The sequence below is a fragment of the Dipodomys spectabilis genome, unplaced genomic scaffold (genome assembly GCF_019054845.1).
Source record: "Dipodomys spectabilis isolate Male_0828 unplaced genomic scaffold, ASM1905484v1 ptg000169l, whole genome shotgun sequence".
Classification (NCBI taxonomy): domain Eukaryota; kingdom Metazoa; phylum Chordata; class Mammalia; order Rodentia; family Heteromyidae; genus Dipodomys; species Dipodomys spectabilis.
The window spans coordinates 5,768,844-5,791,501 of record NW_024870846.1 but is presented as its reverse complement, the minus strand read 5'-3'; the positions used below and the strand labels follow the sequence as shown (position 1 = coordinate 5,791,501).

Genomic DNA, 22,658 nt, shown 5'->3' with positions numbered 1-22,658 from the left:
CCAAGTCTTTCCATTTCTTTACAAATGGTACAGTATTATTCTTTCTAATAAATGAGTAATTACAATCTATCTGTTTGCCTGTCTATCTATCTAATTTTTTTATCCATTCATCCATTGAAGAGCATCTAGACTGATTCCATACTGTTGCTTTAGTAAATAATGCTGCAATGAATATGGTATTACTTTGTGCTGGTTTATGAGTGAATAAACACAAAAATTTAAAATCATAGGGATTTAATATAAAACATGGTCTTCACTAATTCTTTGATAGAAAAATCAAATCTTGGGTCCTTGTCTTTTGAATAGTCTGTCCTTTGAAAGAAAGGTAGTATGAGAATCTTGCAACGTGCAGTTTTGAGTCACAGGACTAGGTGCATTTCATTCTGAACCTCCTTCAGGCCTCGCTGAGCAGAACTGTGAGGCCTCCTCCATAGGAGTCAGAGCCACGTTAATCTCAGTTCTGATTCAAAAGCCTTCTTAGGCTAGGTTCTCTCTGAACCTTTTCACAGTCCCTTAAGGGAAACACTGGACACTGAGCACTTGGCCTGTGAATTTCCTTAATAGACATGTGCATCAAGTATTTTTTCACATGGTCCTACAAGCTCCTTGGAGAGGTTTCTTGGGGGCTTCTGGTCTTCAAACTCTATCCCACAGCCGGTGTCAAAATTCTTCTGCACTGAGCAGCACTAAGCGTCCGTCTGTCACAACAGACAGGCAGCAGATGATGAGGGTCTCATTGTTCCACATTTGCACAAAACCTTAGGGCTGTCAGTCGGACATTTTTTTTCCTTGCTCTCTTGGCTGCTTAAGATCAGAGATGGTTTTATTAAGAAGATAAAATGGCTTGTATTGCATGTCCTGGGGAAATTCTCAAGGTTCATTTGCTCAGGGTTTAGGCTGCTCTCACCAGGCTGCATCCGCTCTGTCCTGTGAGTTAACTTTGAATGTGTGTGTTCTAGCCGTTGGTGGTCTATGGTGTCTCAGTGTTGATCAAACCTTCTTACAGTGCAGAGTTTATCTTTTCCCTCTCTTCATGCTTTCTCTGAAGATTAGGACGTTCTCATTTTAACAGGGTGCACTTCATTCGTTTTTGTCTTTATTGTGTAGTTTTTACAGTTTTTGTTATATTAGTGTCTTTAAGTACTTGTACAAATGAGTTGCTCTTTACCAAAGCTGTTTATTTTAATACACAATATCCTTGAACAGTGTCACCTCTTTGTTTTGTGTTTGAGCAAATCTGCCCTGACCCAAGTTATATTCACTTGCTGTCATATGCTAACCACTATCTTCACTTACATTTTGATTTTTAGGGTATCTGTGAAGCAGGAACTCAGTTTATGTTTTTACTCCAGAGACGGATCTAAGTTTTCCCAACATGAATACCTAATAAAAGTAAATCAACAAAGGAGATGCTGCCGAGGGAGGCTGAGTGTTTCCCCCTCTCAGCACACGGGTTGAAGACTCAACCATTCCTTGTACGTCCTGCGTTAGCATCAGCACATCAAAATCATTTCTGTAATCATTGTTTTATTAATTATAGCCATTTTTTTGTTTTGGTTAGTGATGAAATCTATTTTATGATTATAGGATTATTTCCTCCAATATTCCAAAAATCATTTATTGATTCAAAAACAACGTTTTCCACAATTAAAAATCTTGTATCATCTCCTCAGTGAATTGGCTCTTGCACAGATTTGAAATGCCTCAGTTTATATATAATATTTTTTCTTAAGGATTTTTTTAAGCTTATAGGGATTGCTACATCATTTCTCTTTTGAGTTTGGACTTTTAGGATGATTGTGAAATCTACTTCCAACATTTCCATGTCATGTTTTCCAGTTAGGTATTAAGAACACTGTCTAGTAGATTTTTGTTAACTCTTGTCCCATCTTTTGGTCATTGCTTCTCAGTGGTGTGCTCAATGGATTTGCATTCATGCCCTTGCGTTGGGATCAATCATGGTATTTAATCCTTTGTATTATGTCTGTTTTTTCTACTTCTCCCTCGCTTTGGATCTATTTCTCCTACATCTATCTATATCCATTTCTATGTCTATAGCTATATATCCGTATTGTTAATTTTTACCTTCTTTCCCTGCTTTACTAGTGTTGATCCAGGAAATTATAGACTTTGCATTTTTAATTACCTTGTCTATATTTTATGCAGTTTTGTTTGCCTGTCATTATTTTATTCAGACTGTGTTCATTTTGGGCTTACTTACGTATGTGTCCCTCATTCCTTTTCTGCATCTGTTATTGGGCTCCTGATGTCACTGTCTCTGCCTGAGCTGCATCCTGAAAAACCTTCCAGAGCAGAAAAAGACTTTGACAAATTAATCTTAGCTTTTGAATCAAATTGTCTTCACTTTGCTACCATTTATGAAAAAGATGGAAGCCCAAGTTGGTATCTGCTTTCTTTCAGATTCACAATGTTTATTTACAATGTCTTTTGAGTCCAATGAACTTGGGATCTGTCTAATTACTGGTTCCTGGGGAAAATTGCCTTTTCTCTCTTCTAAATGTTTTAAAGATTTTCCCTTTTCTCATAGTTTTGAAAGCACTCAGTCATTATCTCTTTAAACTCTGTGGACTCCCCATTGTTTTTTCTCTTTTGAGAAATGTGGTAAGATGACTATCTTACCATCTCATCTCATCTCATCTAACCTATCTTCTCTCTCTCTCTCTCTCTCTCTCTCTCTCTCTCTCCCCCTCAACCCCTTGCCCCCTCTCTCAGCACTGGATGAATACTTCTGACACATTTCACTTGTTTAATTCTAATCTGTTGCTAGATCTATACATGGAGTTTCTAATTTAAGATTTTGTGACTTTTATTTGTAAACCCACCTGATTTTTTCAGAAACCTAAGTTTCTGTTCGATAATTGTGTTTCCTGCAGATATTTTCAATTTTGTTTGTGTTTTTAAAATCTGTTAAGATAAGCAAAGGTGTTATTTTGAAGTATGCTTAGTTGTTCTATCATACAATCTTTGATGTTCTACTTCTTCTGTGTTTAAAAAATATTCTCATTATCTTTCATTAGTTGCTGTTCACTACAAATATAGTGCATCTTGATCAATGTCACCCCTTTCAGTATTCTCACCCACCATTCCCAACTTACCCCTTCCCTAGTTTTAGGTTATATATTGAATTTTTGCCATATGACAAAGCAGTTTATGTGCACAATACATGTTTATCCGTGTCGTCACCTCAACATCTTCACTGGCTTCTACCCACCCCATCCCTTACAGTTCTCAATTCTGTAGCATAGACAATGAATTGTTACTTGCATTCTCCCCCTCCCCTCCGCTTTGTTCTTCTACTCCTCTCCTTTGGCCCTCCCCTTCCCTCTTATAAATACCTATTTCCTGGTACTTATTTTCTTAGGCTTTGACTTAGTCTTTTTAAAGAATTACACAATTTGCACTCTCCATAGAGCCTATTGCATTTTCATTCATTCATTTGTAACCCCTTGCTTACCACTTACTGTGTTTACTTGCATATTTAAAGGCACATTCTAGCTACCACAAATGAGTAAAATCATGCAACCTCTGTTTCTCTGGGTCTGGCTTACTTACATAATTTTTTCAAGGCTTTCCATTCCTTACAAATGGCACAATATCATTCTTCCTGATAGAGTAGAATTCCATTGTGTATATATATATATCACTCATTATGTATCACTCCTTCTTTCTCTGTTCATCCATTGAGGGCCATTTGGGCTGATCTTAACTATGGTAAATAAGACTGCAATGAACATGGTTGTGCTGATGGTTTTAGCGTGGCCTTATTTGTGAAAGACCTCTCAGAAGAAGAAGTAAAAAAAATGTCCCATAGACACATAAAGAAACGTTCAACATCTCTGTCCATAAAGAAAATGCAAATCAAAACAACATTGATATTCTACCTCACCGCAGTTAGAGTGACCAGTATGAAGAAAACTAACAATAACAGATGCTGGTGAGGATGTGGCCAAAAGGGAACTCTACTACATTGTTGGTAGGGATGTAAACTTGTACAACCACTCTGGAAAGCAGTAGGGAGGTTCCTCAAAACACTAAACATACAGCTTCTTTATGAGCCAGTATTCCACTCTTGGGCATTTATCCAATACAACACAAACAAGTCCACAGTAAAGTTACCAGCACAACCACATTCTGTTCCTTCTTTTTTCCATGTTTGTTTTGTGAGTCCATGGTCCTATGGTTAACTTTTCATTATAAATATGTCAAGTGTTTTTGAAAAATTATTTATGGCAATTGTTAGGAAACCTCAAGAGAAGTTACATTCATATGAAAAGCAATTATATTTTCTATAGTCTGATATTTTACGCACTGACACCCCTTGTCACTGAAATATGTGGTTGAAGATAGTTTGATAATCTATGTAATTAATGCAGGGGCTGCAAATCTGAGAGTAAGACATGACATGCTTTGGTCATAAGCTCTGATCCACATTTTTATCCTTCATGGATTTGCAGTGAGGTATAGCACCTCCTTCATTGTTGTTTGTATGTTTTTGTTTTTCTTCTGAAATTAAAGTGGGGAGTAAGACTGGCCCGACATTCCTGAAGTTCTTCCCCACCAGAGCGGGGGTTGTATCTAGTTCTAGATTCTTAGACTATGGGTTTCTCCTCAGAACCTCAACCTGGGTTGACTCTAGACTTTTCTTTTCCTAAACGTATTACAAAAACAGTCCATAAATTGACTGTGTCAGCTGTTTCATTACCATAAAATACAGCTCAGAAAATGAATTGGCAGAGCACGGTTGTGTGCATGTTTCTGTTGTTGACAGTTAATTTGCAGCATAAATATCCATTCTTACCTAGACCACCTTTAAAGAGTAACATTTTCCTAGATCTAATTACTCACTTTTTATCAATTGCTAATTTGAGATACACGTTTTATTGAATTACTTTATTGATGCACATTGAACCAATTCCACTATTCTCATGTAGAATGTGTATTTTGGATTTCTGGAAACTTGTTCACTTTTCATACCCTTGGCTTTTTACTCTATGATAGTTTTTTATTTGTAAAAACACATACTTTATATATTGAAAACTCTAATTCTTTACTTGATACATATATTTAGAATTTTCTCTTTGTTCTACACTTCTTTTGAATTAGAATTTGAACCATTTTATTTCATATTTTGATTTTCTTACTGAAAAGGCTAGTTTGCTTTTCAATGTTTTCATTGGGAAAGTGGCTTGTGAGCTTTTTCTCATCTTGTCTTCCTCAGGTAGAATATTTTTTCAAGTTACAAGTTTACTTAGGTGCAGGTTGTTGCACAAGTTTTTTATATAGGTTTTTCTCTTGCCTTTGGCCACAAACACATACACATGTGTACTGTCTGGGGAAAATGAATATTACATTCTTTTAAAACTTGTTATTAAATAGTTGTACAAAGAGGTCACAATTCCATAAGTCGAGCTACGAACACAGTGCTTCTTGCATATATGACAAACAAAAATGACTGGGGAAAAATTAACATCAAGTTTTAATAGCAAAGAACATGTAATGAAAGTGTATCAGAGGAAAAACATTACAGTAGAATATCTCAAGTTTCAATCATCACATTTCAAAATATGCTTCTCAATACATACTCAAAGTTAATGCATTTGGGATTGTTATGGTATATTTTAGGGGTTTACCACCTTTCATAGGATTTGCAAGCAAATTTTAAATGCAGAAAAGCATGAGTTGAGTTATAAAATAGTGAAATGGATGAGTGACATATACACATGTGCATATTTTTTGGCAGTAATAGGGTTTGAACTCATAGCTTAATGCTTGCTAAGCAAGTGCTTTCGTACATGGACCACTCCTCCAGACTCTGTTGCTGGTAGTAGTTTTTCACATAAGTTCCCATACCTTTTACTGACAAGCCTCAGACTAGTATCTTATGTCTCCTTCACAAGTAGCTGGGATTACAAATGTGTGTCTTCATGTCCAGCTCAAATGTAAGTATATTTTCATGAGTTTCCCTACACATTTCTTGAATTTCTTGTTCAGCAGCTTTCTCTCTTCCTTTTACATTACAAAGTCATGTTCTATTCACATCTGAACGGTTATTACTTAAGGTCTTAGTGTCATCTTTTATCATTTGTCATTTCATATGAGTGTTGGTGATTCTCCCATAAGCCCTCTACCCCTTGAACCATGCTTCTAGTTCTGCTTGGTTTAGAGCGTTTTTGAGATATGGTCATCTGGATTTTGTCCAGAGCACCGGTGGAATGTGTTCATCCTATCTGTGCCTTTTTTTCTTTAATACACACACACACACACACACACACACACACACACACACACATACAGTAATATCTACATAGTTGTTACTTTTATTTGTATTTTTAAGATGTATTAACAAAACATTTTAATGATAATCTGAAATTTGGCACAGTGGCTCATATCTATAATCCCAGCTGTGGAAAAATTGGAAAACTGAGATCAGGTAATTTGAACTTTGGGGCCAACTAGACCAAAATAAATTGTGAGACATAGCACCAACTAACAACAAGGTGAGTGTGGTCACTGCGGGTTGATGGTGAAGGACACGTCCTCTCTCCTCTCCTCTCAAGCGAGTGAACTTTGCTCTTCCAGAGGCTTGGCACCATGTCTTTCTGCTTCACCCATGCTAACCCCAAAGCAACAGAGCCAAGTTGATAATCCTCTGTTAACTGAGGCAAAATAAATCTGTCCCAAAGTTTCTTGACTGTGTGTAATGTCATCACTGGGTAGTGATGACAAAAACCGATGAACACAGTGACCTTGCAGTCATGAGCACGTCTTCCCAACGACTCAGACAGCTTCAAGGAAACATGGAGATGACAGCTTCCCGGGCCATCTAAGAACTGACTCTGATAAGGTTTTCATGATCAGTGAATTGTCTTTCAGGCTCTATGGCACTGGTGCCTCAATTTACGTTTTTATTATTGCTGGGTTTTGAGACAGACTCTCACTACATGGCCAAGGTGACCTGGAATTTGTGATCTTCCTCCCTCCGTCTTCTAAGAGCTGGAACTACAGCTATGCACCACCAGGTCCAGTGGACCTTTGTGAATAGTCAGGATTGTGGTGTGCTACTGGGGATTGAAACAGGCCTAATTCAGTATGAATGTTGGGATTATCTCATAAGTTTATGTAGATTTTAGCTGAGTTGTCACCTGGACAATTCCATTTTTTTATTTGTAAACTTTACAAGAATTGTTCTAACACATTGCCTATAGACGCTAGTTCATGTATTCCCAAAGCAATGATACAGAGGCAGGGTGCTCATCAGCCTACAGAATTCTGTGGTGTAGACAGTGCTACTGAAGGCTCAAGCTTCCTTGCCAGGGTCTTGTGGGTTGCTGAAATCGGGGGCCCAGCCCTAGAAGCCTGTCTTAGAAGTAAGTTCCTAACCATGATCGCAGACTGCCTCCTGAGAGAACAGGGCAGGAATCCTCGGCGCTACCTCAACTTCCCCCAAAGACAAATGCATGAGCGCTGGTGGACCCTGAGATACAGGAAGTCAAGGCCCTCCCAGTGGTGGGGTGTTTGCAGCTCCCCTTCCCCCATGGCCCGGGAAGCTGTCATCTCCATGTTTCCTTGAAGCTGTCTGAGTCATTGGGAAGACTTGCTCATGACTGCAAGGTGACTGTGTTCATTGGTTTTTGTCATCACTACCCAGTGATGACATTACACACCGTCAAGAAACTTTGGGACAGATTTATTTTGCCTCAGTTAACAGAGGATTATCAACTTGGCTCTGTTGCTTTGGGGTTAGCATGGGTGAAGCAGAAAGACATGGTGCCAAGCCTCTGGAAGAGCAAAGTTCACTCGTTTGAGAGGAGAGGAGAGAGGACGTGTCCTTCACCATCAACCCGCAGTGACCTACTTCCTCCAGCTGGGCCTCCAGCCCAGTCCTCACAGTCCCGGCAAGTGTAAGCTGATCACTGGGCACATCCATTGATGACGCCAGTGCCCTTGTTACCCAGGGAGCTTTCTGTAGTGCCCCACAGAACACAGAGCTTTGGCCCCTGAGCCTTTAAGGGTACATTTCCTATCCAGCTACCTCAGTGGTTGAGTCTGTGTCTTGCTCTATTGTAGCTCTCAGAACTGTGTGTTAATATATCACCTAACTCCACTCCTATTCCTAATTTCTGTCATTTCAAATCACATGATGGATTCTTTTGTCAGTTGTGGAGCTTGAACTCAGAGCCTGGGCGCTGTCCCTGAGCTCTTTTGCTCAAGGCCAGTGCTCTACTACTTGAAGCCACAGCTCTACTTCTAGTTTGGAAGTGATTGCTTGGAGATAACAGTCTCATGGGGACTTTTCTGCCCAGGTTGGCTTTGAACCATGATCCTCAGACCTAAGCCTCTTGTGTAGCTATGTTTAGAGGGTTGAGCCACCAGTACCTTGCCACGAGATGAATCTTAACATGCTCATCTGGGATTGTAGTCCTACTGGAGTTTGAGAATTAACCTGGCAACTAATTGGATGCATTAAGTACTACATTTCAAATCCTTTCTTATGAGTGAGATAAGAATTCTAGAATTCTCACCAATGTGTAATTCCTACTTTGGCTACTATGAAAATACACGGCTAGAGTATAGGTAGAACTGGAGAAAATGAAGCAAGTTCCATTTGGTAGAGAGGCATTTGAGTTCTTTAAAGAGCTGAAACAGCACACCATGTAACAAAAGAAGCGAAGTGGCTCTCTGTTAACATTTCAGGTGAATTTTGGAGCAAGGGCCGGAAATGGCCACCGAATGCTGGGAGTGGGCAGTCCTCAGACAGCGTGTTCTCATGAGCCAGCTCGCCTTGGAAGGGGCCTTGAGTTAGGACGCAAGGAGGTGAAACTCAGGGACCTGGAGAGCATGGCTGGGGGTGGGGGCGGAGGAGAACACTTCCTCATGACAGGAGGACTTGAGTTCAAATCTAACTCCTGCCCTAAAACATTTTAAAAAGTGAAAAACCGTAGGGAAGTGTGTGTGTATCTGAGGGATGAGTCATCAAGCCCTCAGGACTTAACCTGATCGTTTTGTGCAGTACAAGATCAGCTGTGGAGATGAGATGACCGATTTATGATTTGTTTTTTGTATCCAAGAGAAAAGTGAGGGCAGAAATCGTCTATCATTGGCAGGGACACACATCTGAGAACTTGAGGCTTTGCCCTGCACGTTTAGGAACAAGTGATGTTTATGAAATCATTATGTGCATCCTAGGCAGACTCTGGAGAGACTGGAATCTGATGTGCAGGGAAGAACGAAGGATTTACCCCCCAGAAACCCAAGAAAGACAATAGAAGCTCATTTCAGAAGTGATGCACGGCAGGGACAGGCCTTGTTAAGGGAAGCACTTGCACTAGCGCGCTGGCTGGAGGAGATGCCCAGCACAAGGGCAAGCATGGAGGAGAACCCCGACCCATGCAATGGAAAGCCAGTGTCGCTCGAAACCTACTGATCAGCCTGGTCTACATGGGAGCCGAGGGGGAAGGGAACAGAAGTAATAATGGAAAGCTTGCACTTTTTGATGCTGACGTGGTCAACACATGCTCAGCGATGTCAGACTGGACAGCCATGAAGCCGCTGCTGGCGTGGAGGCCCTGGAGGAGGACGGGGTCACATCTGGGCACTGGGTTCAGGTATTCCTGGCCTGTTTTCTTCGTGCGAGTTGCCGCATCTCTTGTTCTTCCCTTCCATGTAGCCTGTGTGTTTCTCATAGTGAGTTTTCTGCGTAAATAGTGTGGAAGTCGTCAGCCAGGTTGTGCTTAGTGACTCCAGAAGGTGTGAGGATGACCCAGTTCTAGCTGTAAGGCTGAGTCATGTTGGGAGAGCCTGGCTCTGCCGTGCCTGTGTGCTCAGGTCTCAGGGCTGAGTTTCCACACTTGGACCTGTGAGTGATCAACAAAATGCCCAACTCCTTGGAGAAAATGACAGCCAAGGTCATCATTACTACTACTACTAATGACTTCTTCTAACAATAATAACTATCAGGACCTCTGATAAATTGCTTTTCTATTTACCCATCATTTTTTAATCAGTTATTTCATACCAGTTTCACTACCTGAAGTTACAGATGAATGGAACACAAAGCATGAAGAATGAATTTCAGGAAAGAAGGGAAAGGTTTGAGTAGTCCATCCTGACAGGTGAAAACATCAGCTGGAGTATGAGAGCACATGGTGGGGGGTGGGGGTGGAACCTGCCCTTGAAAAGCATGAAGGACAGCCCTGAGCACACGGAGCCATTAGCAGAACGGCTCCTTCGAGACGACTCATGGGTATTGGATCACTGGAGCTTGAGTGGGCAGAGAGCTAGCAGCTCAGGCCTGCAGAACACAGGTGTGTCCCAAGCACCGGAGGAGAGAGGGCTGAGGACAGGGAGACTGGATTCCCAGGGCCTACGATGGGGCCGGGAGAGGGAGGATCTAAGCTTTCACAGAGAGACAGGAAGTTCTTGGGTGTTTTTCTGTTCAAAGTGTAAGGAAGTAGTTAATTTGTGGAATTGGTTTCTTTTTATGTTTTGTTTCTTCTAAGTTTTCAGCTCAGGCAATCAGGATAGGGCTCATAATTGACCACAAAAAAAAGGAAAGAAAAATCTCAGGGCATATAGGTGAAGACATCTCATCAATTTTGCTGGTGGGCTAAACAAGAGAGACCTGTTCTTTCCTCTGATCGCAGCAGAGCCTGGAATGGTGGTATTGATTTCTATTTGGAGCCCACGGCTCTGCGAGAGCCTGGGATATTTTCACACCTCTTAATGAAATCACCTTCGGTGCTTCTGTGTTTGAGTGACAGAAAAAGGAGCAAAGAGACCACAGATTTCGCAGTAAACAGCTGGGTCTTACGCGGCAATCCCAGGGCTAATGAACCATTGCAGCCCCTTTACAATGCAACGTCATTTTCAAAATTGTACGTGTTTAAGGATGCCAGTGGGAAGGTGTGCCACGCGAGTAACACTTCCGAGGCTTCTCTTATGCTGCTTATGTATGGTTGCACTTGGATACAGGTGAGGGACGTTCTTCTGTCTACCAGCCCTGTGAATGAGAGGTGCGTAGACCACAACGCCCCTGCACCCCGGCTGTCGAGCTCAGGACTTGTCATGCTGCCCAGTCTCCTGCACTGAGATAGCAGCTGAACTTGCTAGAAACACTCTTTTCTCTGAGGCAAAAAGTGTCTGAAGTCCATCTTAATTCACCACAGCTACATCTCTAGCTAACCGACACAGACCCCATCTGTTTTCCAACAGATTATCATTAAAAATACTGGCTTCAGACAGTTAAACTCTCTGAATTATAATTATAAATGAGAAAAAATAACAGAAAAAGGAATGAAATTTCTGATTAAACCTTTCTGTTCTCTCTGCTTGACATGAACCAAGATTACTTCCCGTGGGGGAAGAGGAAGAAGGCATTTAAGTTATCTGTTAGTCACAATCTACAAAAGACATTTGAAGTTGCAAATGTGACATTAAACATATGCTTCTTAAAATCCCTTCTCACCTATTTAGTCTACTTAGAGTTACCTACAGTAAAACTGTTGTAACCTTTGTGCTGAGTGGTTATGATCTCTTTATAAGCTAGCATGTTGATGCTAAATATTATAGTGGAGGTGCTAAGTGACTATCTGAGCAATTGACAAACATTATTAGTCTGTCTGAGAACAACACGTCAGGATTATGTTACCATTTTTTCCTGAAGTACTACTCCAGCCAATCTCAGGTGTTTGAAGAACTCATGAATGACCAAAGTTAAATGTCATCAATGAAAGTACATGCAGAACAACGAGTTGCCAATGAGGCTATGATAACACAAATTGGTTTGTAAATGATTTGTAAATGATGCTCATAAAGAAGCAATCATTTTTCAGGTAATTTTATCAAAGAATATTTATTCCCTTTATCAACTGCGAGTTAAAATTCTGAATTATATAACCTCAGGATAATTTGCATAATATTTTATATTGTAGCAAATCTATATACCACTGATTAACTAGAGGATAGTTGTTAAGTACTTTATATCAAGGCAAAGCTAATGTTTTTTAATAGAAGAGGAACAACTGAAGATTTTCAAGATGAAATTCTGTCAAGTTATACACATATACACACACATATGCACACACACACGCATACACATCCACACGCACAGACATCCACACTACTAAATGTTTTGGATGAATTTTTCTCTGAGAAATTAATTATCTGACCTACTTTATGATTGTGTATTTTGGTTTTCCTTTTAAGTCTATTTTGGTTAACATAATCTGGTTACATGTTTTAGAATTGTTTTCATTGCTTGATAGGCATGTCATTTCAATCCTCCATCACTAAGCATAGTGTTGAGCTTCTATAGAAGAGGGCTGGCGTCCGTGGGCAAGAACACAGTGATTCTTAGTCAGCACCCCTACCTGAGAGGTCTGTGTAGGGGTGGGGTGCTGGGGGACCAGGCTCAGGGGCAGGGCATGTGTTGGATATGTGTGGGCCTTAATCTCTGATACCAAAGGAAAACAAAACAAAAATGCCATGATTATGAACTGCGAAGGCAAAATGTAAGTTCCCAATGGCAGGAATGAGTGCTGGGCCAAGAACTCCTTGAGTTCCTCTGGATTTTCCCAGAAGCCCCTTGGGCACACTGCATGCCAGTCTGTTAGCAGTGGCAGTGTTCGCATTCTGGGCTTATTCTTCTCTTCCAGTTCATGGTGGCTCCACCTGCCGAGTGTGCGGCTCGTGCCTGGCATGGAGCCCTGTGCCCTTGCCAGGGGAGCCAAGAGAGAACCCCAGCATTTCCAACGAGAGGTGGTTCCAACTCTATTTAGGAGGAAGTCAAGCTCGTCAAATTCACTGGAAGCTGACAGGCCTTGTCACAGAGCCACACTTCGGGTTGTGCTCAGTTCCATTGGGTACTTAGCGTATTTACTGCGCGACGCATGGAAGACGGCCTCGCGATGCTCGCACTTGGGAAGAATTCTGAGAATGATCTAACACTTTCCTATATATGTTTGGCTTCTTGATTTTCATTGACATAGTTTATTGAGCTTACAGTGACCCAAGCAGGCTGGAAGAGGATAGTGAGAGAATAATTCCTTCCCACAGCACACAACACACACAGAAATGCTCTGTCCTGTGCACACAAGCACACGCACACATGGTGTTATAAATACACACGCACATGCACACACACACTAGCACACACCACCACCACCCACCCTTCTTGCTGTGGCACCGCCAGGTCCTCCTACTCTGTGGCTCTTCCATAGCCACCTGCTAGCTTGGCACCCAGGCATCTAGGTTCCTGCTCCTGGACTCTCATGTTGTACTCATTCACAGCTGCTTCCTGCCCTGCTCTTCGGGGCCCAAAGCTTAGGTGTAGCCTCACGCACATCCACACCATCAGCTGTAGATGACTTCACGCTCCAGCAGTTCCCCTCCCTGATCCCCTCAGCGCATGATTTGTGCGTATCAGTGAAGAACTGTGCGTCTTGGGCAAGGGGAGAGCAGCGTGGGATGATGGGTAGAAAGGGAACAGAGCAGGTGTGTCAGTCACCAACCAGGTGAGCAAGCCTTAAAACAATATCTAATGTGTATAATTAACCAACTTAAAAGAACATGAATTAACATCACACAACTATGCCGTGTTATATAAATACATTTAAACTTCTGTTATTTTCATTTATATAGAATTATTTGACCACCTCTTGTGCTTCCTAAAAAAATACGATGCATGTAGTTTCTACCTTGGGAAAGGTCTAGAAGGTGGTGGTTACAAACAAAACTAAAGAATGTTAAAATCAAAAAAAGCGTAAATTGCATCTTCTTTGGTAATATGCATACTAATTTTTGCCCAAATATTTGGATCTTTTTTTCTTATGATCAAGATGGTTTTCCATTGCTTGTTATTTCATAATATTTTGAAGAGAATTACAAGAAACACCCCCAATACATTTTCCTTTTGCTCGCATTGGACTTGTGATACATTCAGTAAAAGATGTAACATATCTGAGATCATTCAAAAATCTCTGACCAGCTATCTGAACCCTAATACATGGTAGAGGTTGTACAGTAGCTTGGGAAATAACAGGCTGTGGTCTGGCGTTGCTTTCAGCTGTCAGTGAGACAGTTAGGTGAGGAAGGCAGGATTATGGATGTCAAGACTACGGGACTTGTTGATAAGATTTACCATCCATTCTGTATGACTCCTTGTCAGGTGGTTGACTTTTGCATTGCAGTCATAGCAAAGTGCCAAAGCTGGTTTTTATGACATTGATGTTTAGAGATGTAGTTTTGCGGCAATAGTTGTATTTGCTTGCTAAATGTTGTACCGTTCGGTGTTCTGTGATTAAACAACAAGATTCTTTGGTTAACCCAATTAAGAAAAACCACTGTTAGAAGGATTTCATGATTTGTTCAAAGATGCTTTGTTTTAGGTAAAGGCAAGTTGAGATTTTTTAAGAAAGTTGTTACCCCTCCAGGCTTTTTGTTGATAAAATGAAGATGCTTTGAGGTAGCCAGTCATAGTTGATTGGTTTAACAGTAATTTCCAGAAAGTTCTTCTACCGCATGGCACGTGGTATATTCCTGACACTAAAGAATAAGAGCATTAATTGCGCAGTCCTGAGTTAGTAAGTTGCAGCTTTGACTTCTGTGAGAAAGGGCAATGATGTAGAGATACTCAGTCAGGGCAGGAATTCTGAAGCTCTTTCGACTTAAAATTCTGTTCTATGTGAAAATATGTGGACAGCCTTCCTCCATGTGCTGTTGTTAACTGACTGTACCATTCAATACTTGCAATATTAACCTTCCAAAATGAGGACATGTAAAATAGTTATCTAAAATCATGCAACAGTTATACCAGTAATCCAATTGTATATGTGTTAAAATGCATGCTTTACTATTCTAGCATTCATACATGTTAAAACATTGATGTAAAGAATGGCATTATTTTATACTTCTGCAAATGTACAGCTGATTTATTAGAAAATTGTTCCTTGCTTCGTTGTTACAGTAGAAGATGAAGGGCTTCAACTTTGTAGAGGCAAATAGGCAGTGAAAGGAAGAGAATAGCCCTTGCACAAAATAGTGGTTAATTTGTCAAAGCTCATCAAAGCCCAGTTAACCTTAATTCTTCTAAAGTTAATGGAAAGGAGAAATTGCTCTGAGGCTCCAAGTATACTGTGTGCATATGAGGAAACTTCACAATTAAGCCCCTTCCATAAAGAATTAGAGGCTCAATTCTACTCAAACTTCTTTAGGAAATCCTGAGATTTTGTTCCTAACTTTCCCTTGAATCACAAGTCCTCAGGAATATATGTTCATATATTATGTTATATATAGCTACAGATATGTGTTTATAATGTTATATTGGCACAACACTGTGTATATATTTTCTCCAGATGCATTCAGCACATTTCTAATGATCACTGTGAGGACCTCTGGAAGATCTTCAGAAAAGCCAAGCTATTAAATATATGGAAAGTTGTTTTCCATAAAGGATATAAACTTTCAAAAAGATCACTTATCATTTTAGAAATCCTGGAGCTAGACTGCTTTGCTAAGATTTGCCAACTTGGTTTACTGGCCTATGCAACTAAAGTCCTATGTACTTTGAAAAAAAAGAAAAGGCAAAAATATATCCGTAATTATTTTGTATTTTGTTACATTAAAATAAGTTAGTGCATTTTCTTCTTCAAGTAGCCCTTTTATCTGTGGGTAGTTATTTAAATCCACACATTATTTGGCAATTTGGGGATTACTGTTTTACACAACTTCTAAATGTTGACACACATCTTTGTGAATCGCCAAAATCATATTTGCTTATGTCAACAGCAATCTCATTTAAATATTTTTAAGTATTGGGACGTTGTCAAGCACATTACATTGTGACAAACAAATTCCCTTCAATTGAAATTTGGATTTTCTCATTGGCAGTATGGTCGGTTGTTTTCCTTAAAGTCAGCACATTAGTTTTGTTCATTTTCAAGAAAATGTCTGCCAAATATCCAAATCTGAATAATTGCAATTTTATCTTTCAAACAAAAATGATGCTCCATGCAATAAAGCCGGCAGCTCAGCTACTTGGAAAGAGCTCATTCTGAAGAAAACCAGCCTACCATATGCGTTCATCTGCAGCAGTGGTGCCTTTTGTAGCTGGGTACAGTGTTGCATGCCTTCAATTCCAGCAACTAAGGAGGTCGAAATCATGAGAATCATAGCTAAATGTCAACTGGCCAAAAAGTAAGCAAGACCCTGTTTCCATAAACAAGCTGGGTATGATGGCTCATGTCCTATAATCCTAGATATTCAGGATTGGATAGCAGAATCACTGCTCAGGGTCATGCCTGGGCAAAACCTTATGATTCTATCTGGAAAAAAGAATAACCAAAGCAAAAATGACTGAGCTACAGGTTGTCAGGTAGAGTCCTTGCCTAGCAAGCACAAGAATCTGGCATCAAACCCTAGTAACACAAAAAATACATAATTAATATTTCTTCCTATCTGAGTAGACATTTCTTCTTAAGGTACTGAAAATCGTTTTTCCTGCTTCGTCAAGGAGATTTTAAGTAAACTTACCTTGGCCACCGGTGACAGTGGACTATACCACAGGCACAAGACGCTAAGATGTTATGCTGCTCTTCCGACTCCTTGCCAGGCAGCGTCAGTTTTAACCACCTCTGCCTTTGCACCAGCGCTGCACATGTCAACCCCCCAGCGTAGGTTCTAGTCTCAGCATAAGATGTGAAAGCCGTCCAGCAATTTAAATATTTCAGCACAGCCTGTCTGCATTAATTACCCAATCTGCTCATAAAAGATGCTTCTTGATGATTAACTTGTGCTGATGTGAGTCCAACTCCAGAAAACACTGAGGCATCCAATCACGTCTCTATATGCGTCCATAAGGTTTCAGAAAACATCTGACTCAGATGACGCTTTCATTCAGCGGGACAGGGTGCTTGGATGGGCCTGGCTCCTCTCATGCCTCTGTCCAGCATGCGCTCAGCTCCAGTCTTCCTGGGCAGCAGAAGAGCCTGGCTTCAGGAGCTTCACTATCTTATGTCCAAAAGTGATATTTGCCCTTAAGAAAAAGGAAGGCTGTCTACATGAAACATATCCAGGGCTTGGTGGTGGTTGTTGTTTTGCAGAACTTAGTTTCCTGTCTCAAAATAATGCTGCGAACCTACTGCCCAAATAAAACTTTTACAAGATACTTTCTCCATGTAAATCCTAATGGAATTGTGACTGTCTTCCATAGTGTTGGTAGGGCAATGGATTTTTCTCGTGTTTTCATTTTCCTCCCCCTCCCTGTCATCTATCAACAAGAAGCCCACTCAAAATTTCATTTTCATCTTCTTTCTGCCCTTAAGAAAACACAGGGTAACCATGGGGTTGGGGAACTCCCCTAAAACAAATGTCCATTCTTAACCAGAAAAGAAATGTGGCAGGAGTCTGTTTATTTAAGTGTAAATATATAAAATTATATTTTTATAACGGGTATAATTTAAACTTAATCTAAATGCACTTAAAGGTATGAATTACATAGATAAATATGAGACTAGGTGTATGGATGGACTGACTTACAAAACAGGACAAAAAGTACACCTAGTACTTACTAGGATAGGAAGTAAATTCCAAAAATTTTTTGGAAGCCAGGCAGTTGGCTTAAGCCTGTAATTGTAACTACTCAGGAGGCTGAGATCTGAGAATCATGGTTTGAAGCCAGCTGAGGGAGAAAAGTCTCCATGAGACTTTTATCTACAATAAACTACTCAAAAAGAAAGAAAGAAGGAAAGAAAGGAGGGAAGAAAACAAGGAAGGAAGGAAGAAAGGAAGGAGCAAAGGAAGGAGCGAAAGAAGGAAAGAAGGAAGGAAAAAAGAAAAGAAAGTTGCAAGTGGTGCTGAGGCTCAAGTGGTGCTAGCCTTTCGCACCAAGAGACTCGGGGACAGTGCCCAGGCCCTGAATTCAAGCAGCAAGACCTGAAAAAAAAGTATTTTTAGAAGTTTCCAGTATATTGGGCTACAGTGGCATTATAGGGATTATTCTGAGAACTGGGAATATCCTCGGGGTTTCCAATAAAATCACTGGGAGCAAGCTGAGGTCATTCCTGAAAGTCCATGCATGTGTATTACAAAGCCCTCTAAACTTGAAGCACAGCCTTGCAAACACAAGCAGACCATCCATTAGCTAGAGTTAGCGCTCTTGTGCTCACAGCAGCAGTAGCATTGCTAGTTTGTGTTTCTGAGCAAACATGGGTGCTCACACACAAACTGCCATGCGCCAGTGAAAGAGTTTGACCTTTAGGTCTATGAAAGGGTCACCTTTAAGAAGAATAACAGTTTTGATATGATTTAAAATGTTCTAAAACCCAATAATCGCATATCATTGAAGATAACTGTGTATTAGTATATGTAAACATGGACCAGAGACAAGATTTACAGAGTGAGTCAATGGAACTCGTCTTTCTCTACACATACAAAATAATTAATTAAATGAATAAATAAACAATCTGAGTCTGGGGCCAGAAGCCTGGCTTAAGGCCCTAAGTGAAATCTTCAGAGGAGAGAGAGGAGAGAGAGAGAGAAAGAGAGAGAGAGAGAAGAGAGAGAGAGAGAGAGAGAGAATGTGGAGAATTTAGAAGCCCTTCTACACTGCAGGTTACCCTTTCATCCCTACCCTGGCAAGAGCTGCGTGATGACCACGTGGTCCTAATAGAATGCTGAAATCTCCCTGCTTCCCGGGTATGATGTCTACAGTGACATATTTACTGTGAAGAGCTTTGGATTGGACAATCTTAAGTACAGTCCAGAAACTGATTTGGATATGGAGGCATAGGAAATCATCTTGGAACAAAGTAACTATGTTGAGTAGGTAGAAAAAAAAAAACAGGTTTAATTCAGTGACAATTATTGTGCACGTACCATGCTGTAAGTCCTGAATAGACAGACAAGGCCTCTCGTTGGGCAGATCTGACAGCTTTATGGGACTCTGGGAGTAGATGGCCAGTCTTTACTACTAAGGAAGGAAATAGCAAAATGAGTGGAAATTGCAGTAAGAACTGTGAGGAAGAAAAGAAAGGGGGAAGTAGGGAAGATTTTCAAGAAGAGCGTATAACATTTGAGGATATATTTGAGAATATAACATTGGAGCGCACCACTGAAGAATGGAAAGGACCAAGCTATGTGACTACCTGCGGGCCAGGGGCAAGTACTGCAGAGTTCAAGGTGATGCTGATGGATGAGTCTTGATGGTCTGAAACAGACATGTCTGAGTGTGAAGGGAAGGAGAAAGCGGGGCCCTGTGCCTGGAGGTCAGAGCACAGAGACAATTGTGGTCTCATTCCAGGCACCATGCAAAGACAGGCCAATGACGTGATTTCATTTATATAGATATATATAAAGTTTATTGGTGTTGCTTTGTAGAAAGCAGATTTGGGAAGATATTTAGAAAATAGAGGACTTGATGAAGTTTGTGGAATGCTTCACAATTTGGTGTTATCTTTGTCCCGAGCTATGATGATCTTCTCTGTATCTTTGCAGTTTTACTCTCTGGGCCTCCCAAGAAAGAACATTTGTTATTAGGCATGTTGTTATTGTCTGTCAGCCTGCTTATTTATATCATTGACCCCAAATGACCTTGAGCAATTAATCAAACTTTATACTCAAATTCAATTTAGACTGTTTCAAAAATGTTTTTGGTTGTTGTTTTTTTGTGAGTCACATGATCAGTCTATTTGTGGTAACGCTGGAGATGGATGTAAATGGAATAGAGAAGAGAAATTTTTCCTACAGTATTTTTTTAAACCATTAGAACTATCACTACTAATACAAAAACAAAAATAAATTTTCATTTCCCAGAACTGGCATTTATCTCAATCTTGTCTGGCATGCATTATAAAAATGACAAATGTTAGCTTTCAGCCTAGCAAATAGAATACCAACTACATTTCCACAAAAATTCCAGGGGCAGCCATGTACAGCTGAAACATTCTAATATGAAAAGGTGGTAGTGTCTTGATTATAGCTATAATTACACAGAAGATCAACTAGCAAAAGGAATATACTATAGAGTAACAAATCTATATTCCTAGGACCAAAGGATTAATACAAAAATAAAGAAGAAGGTCTGAACTCAGTTTTTCAATAACAATGAGATGATTAATGGTAAAAATACAAGAGTAGTCCTATAAGAAACAGAACTCTTTTTCTCACATAGTGGATATTAAATTCATATTTACTGAAGGAATGACCAATTGTTTACCTATTCATATGAAGGGAAAAATATTTCCACTGTGAAATATCTTGATCTAAATGATCCTCATTTCTGTGATCTTATAGAAGTTGCTTGCAGGATTTTAAAAAATTTTTCCTCCCCTTTTTCCCCATAAAAATAAAAGAACCACTTTAAGAAGAGTCATGAGAGTAATTTTGTTTCATAATTCAAATTTTATGAATGAATTTCTAGGTGTCATATAATTAACTAAACAGAAATAGCTGATATAACTAGGAGGCAGTATGCCAATCAACAGATTAGTTTGTACCAGTATTTGAAAAAGAAGCAAAACTCAACCATGTTTTCTTTAGTGGAAATAACTTAGTGAACACAGCACAGCCTCCATTTCCAAGGCTGGTGCATCCCTTGCACAGGTGCAAAGACAGACATCCTTAGACACACTCACACAGACGTCAGGTCTAGAGCTACTTCTCCTGGAAACATATCCTTCCACCCTGCAATCCTATTACTTTTTACCCTGCAATCCTATTACTTTTTGCAGTGGCTTAACATCTCTCTAACTCCACAAAATTCGTCACTCATAGCTAATTATACAATAGGAATTGTACACTGAGTTCACCATTCCCTTTTCGTTGCATATCATAGAAGCAGTGAAACCCTAGGACTGGGATTATCCTTGTGTCTTCTTACACTGTCTGCATCAAAAGTAGACCACTGTGCCTGATTTCAAAGGGTCCAAATTCACCTGACCCACAACAGGAGTCTGGAAAGCTGTGTGGGGCTGGTCTCTCTATGCAGGAAGTTCCTGCTCAGGCCCACATAGGCCTGACATTGGCTGCTAGTCTTTCAAGGTCATGTGTACATTGTGTTTGTTCATAGCTAGCTTAACATCAATTCTAGGAGGTGGGATGAGGTGACTGTTTTTGGCTTAAACCAAGTTAGGTATTTGTGAGGCTCATGATGCAATGAGCAGAAAATGACAGCTAACTGAGCGTTGTCCGTTGAGAAGAAATTTAGGTAAAAACAGATTCTGAGTTTGCAAAGTAGAAATGTACAGACTTCTTGGAAGCCAGCATGGGATGGAATGAAGAAGTGACAAAAACAGAGCAGTTCATTCAAGCACAGGAGGAGGGGACTGCGCTTTTGTGCCTCCAGGATTTCAGGTGAAAATGGTTTCAATAATGTACAAGAGCCTTTTGGAAAAGAATCGAAATAGAATACATGGACGTAGACACTAAATTGATTTACCTATGGGTACCTCTTATAGAAAGAGCTATTTTGGGGCTGGGAAGGTGGCTCAGTGGTAGAGTGCTTGCCTTGCATGCCTGAGGCCCTGGGTTTGATTCCTTAGCACCACATAAGCAAAAAGAAAAAAGCCGGAAGTGGTGCTGTGACTCAAGTGGTAGAGTGCTAGACTTGAGCTGAAGAGCTGAGGGACAGTGCCCAGGCCCAGAGTTCAGGCCCCACGACTGGGCCCCCCCCCCAAAAAAAAAGAGCTATTTTGTGGCCGGGGGCTGGGAGCTCACGCCTGTCATCCTAGCTACTCAGGAGACTGAGATCTGAGGATCATGGTTCGAAGGCAGCCAAGCAGACAAGTCCATGAGACTCTTACCTCTAATGAACCACCAGAAAACTAGAATTGGTGCTGTGGTTCGAGGTGAGTAGAGCATTAGCCTTGAGCAGAAGAGCTCAGGGACAGAGGCTATGTCTGGTTCAAGCCCCATAACAGATAAATAAAAATCTATTTGTGGACACAAGCAATCTGTACATGCTAATATATTGGATGATTAGATACATATATTACATTGGAAGTTCTTCAACACTATCTCTTTTGTACTGAGAAAGACTCAGTAGTAAAGCATTGGCATATGTTTACTCTTTCTGCTCCAGTACTACCATGAATTTTATCCCTTATCATTTAACTTGCCCTCAAGTGTTTTCCTAACATGTATTCCTGGTTAATTTGATGATGTAATCTTCAACATCATTTTAAGAGAGAAATGCAGACTAGGACTAATCATTGTCTTTTTTTCAATTTTTAAGATCCTGACTTTAAGGACCTTGGAGTTTTGAAACCATTACCAGGTTGGTAAAAATCGGAGGTCTTTGTGTTCTTCTGTGAAGCATACCTTTGGCTGATTATTCAAGCTCCATCTTTGTGTGTTTGTTTGGCATCTTATATTTAGTGTGTGAGTTTGAGATGGGCGGCTCTGAAGGCATTGTGGAGTCCGTACAAATTCTCAAAGAAGGCAAAGCTACTGCCAGCGAGGCCGTGGACTGCAAGTGGTACATCAGAGCTCCTCCACGATCCAAGGTCAGTCTTGACGCACAGATGCCAGCGGCCTGGACGCACATGGAAATGCGCCGTGTTTGTGAAGCAGCCGGGCGTGCTCCGACTGTGTGCGCTCACATCTGTCATGGCTGTGCTTTCCTTTGGGCCTTGTGATGCATCTTG

The 22,658-nt window shown here is 40.5% G+C and overlaps 1 protein-coding gene across 1 annotated transcript in view; it reads left to right on the top strand.

Annotated features, from left to right (window-relative positions):
- Nucleotides 1-22,658, top strand: part of Neto1 (neuropilin and tolloid like 1) — a 97,266-nt gene that overhangs the window by 48,517 nt on the left and 26,091 nt on the right. The window contains exons 5-6 of the mRNA XM_042693511.1: nucleotides 22,247-22,288; nucleotides 22,390-22,517. Coding sequence (XP_042549445.1) covers nucleotides 22,247-22,288; nucleotides 22,390-22,517 — 170 coding nt within the window. The remainder of the gene's footprint in view (nucleotides 1-22,246; nucleotides 22,289-22,389; nucleotides 22,518-22,658) is intronic.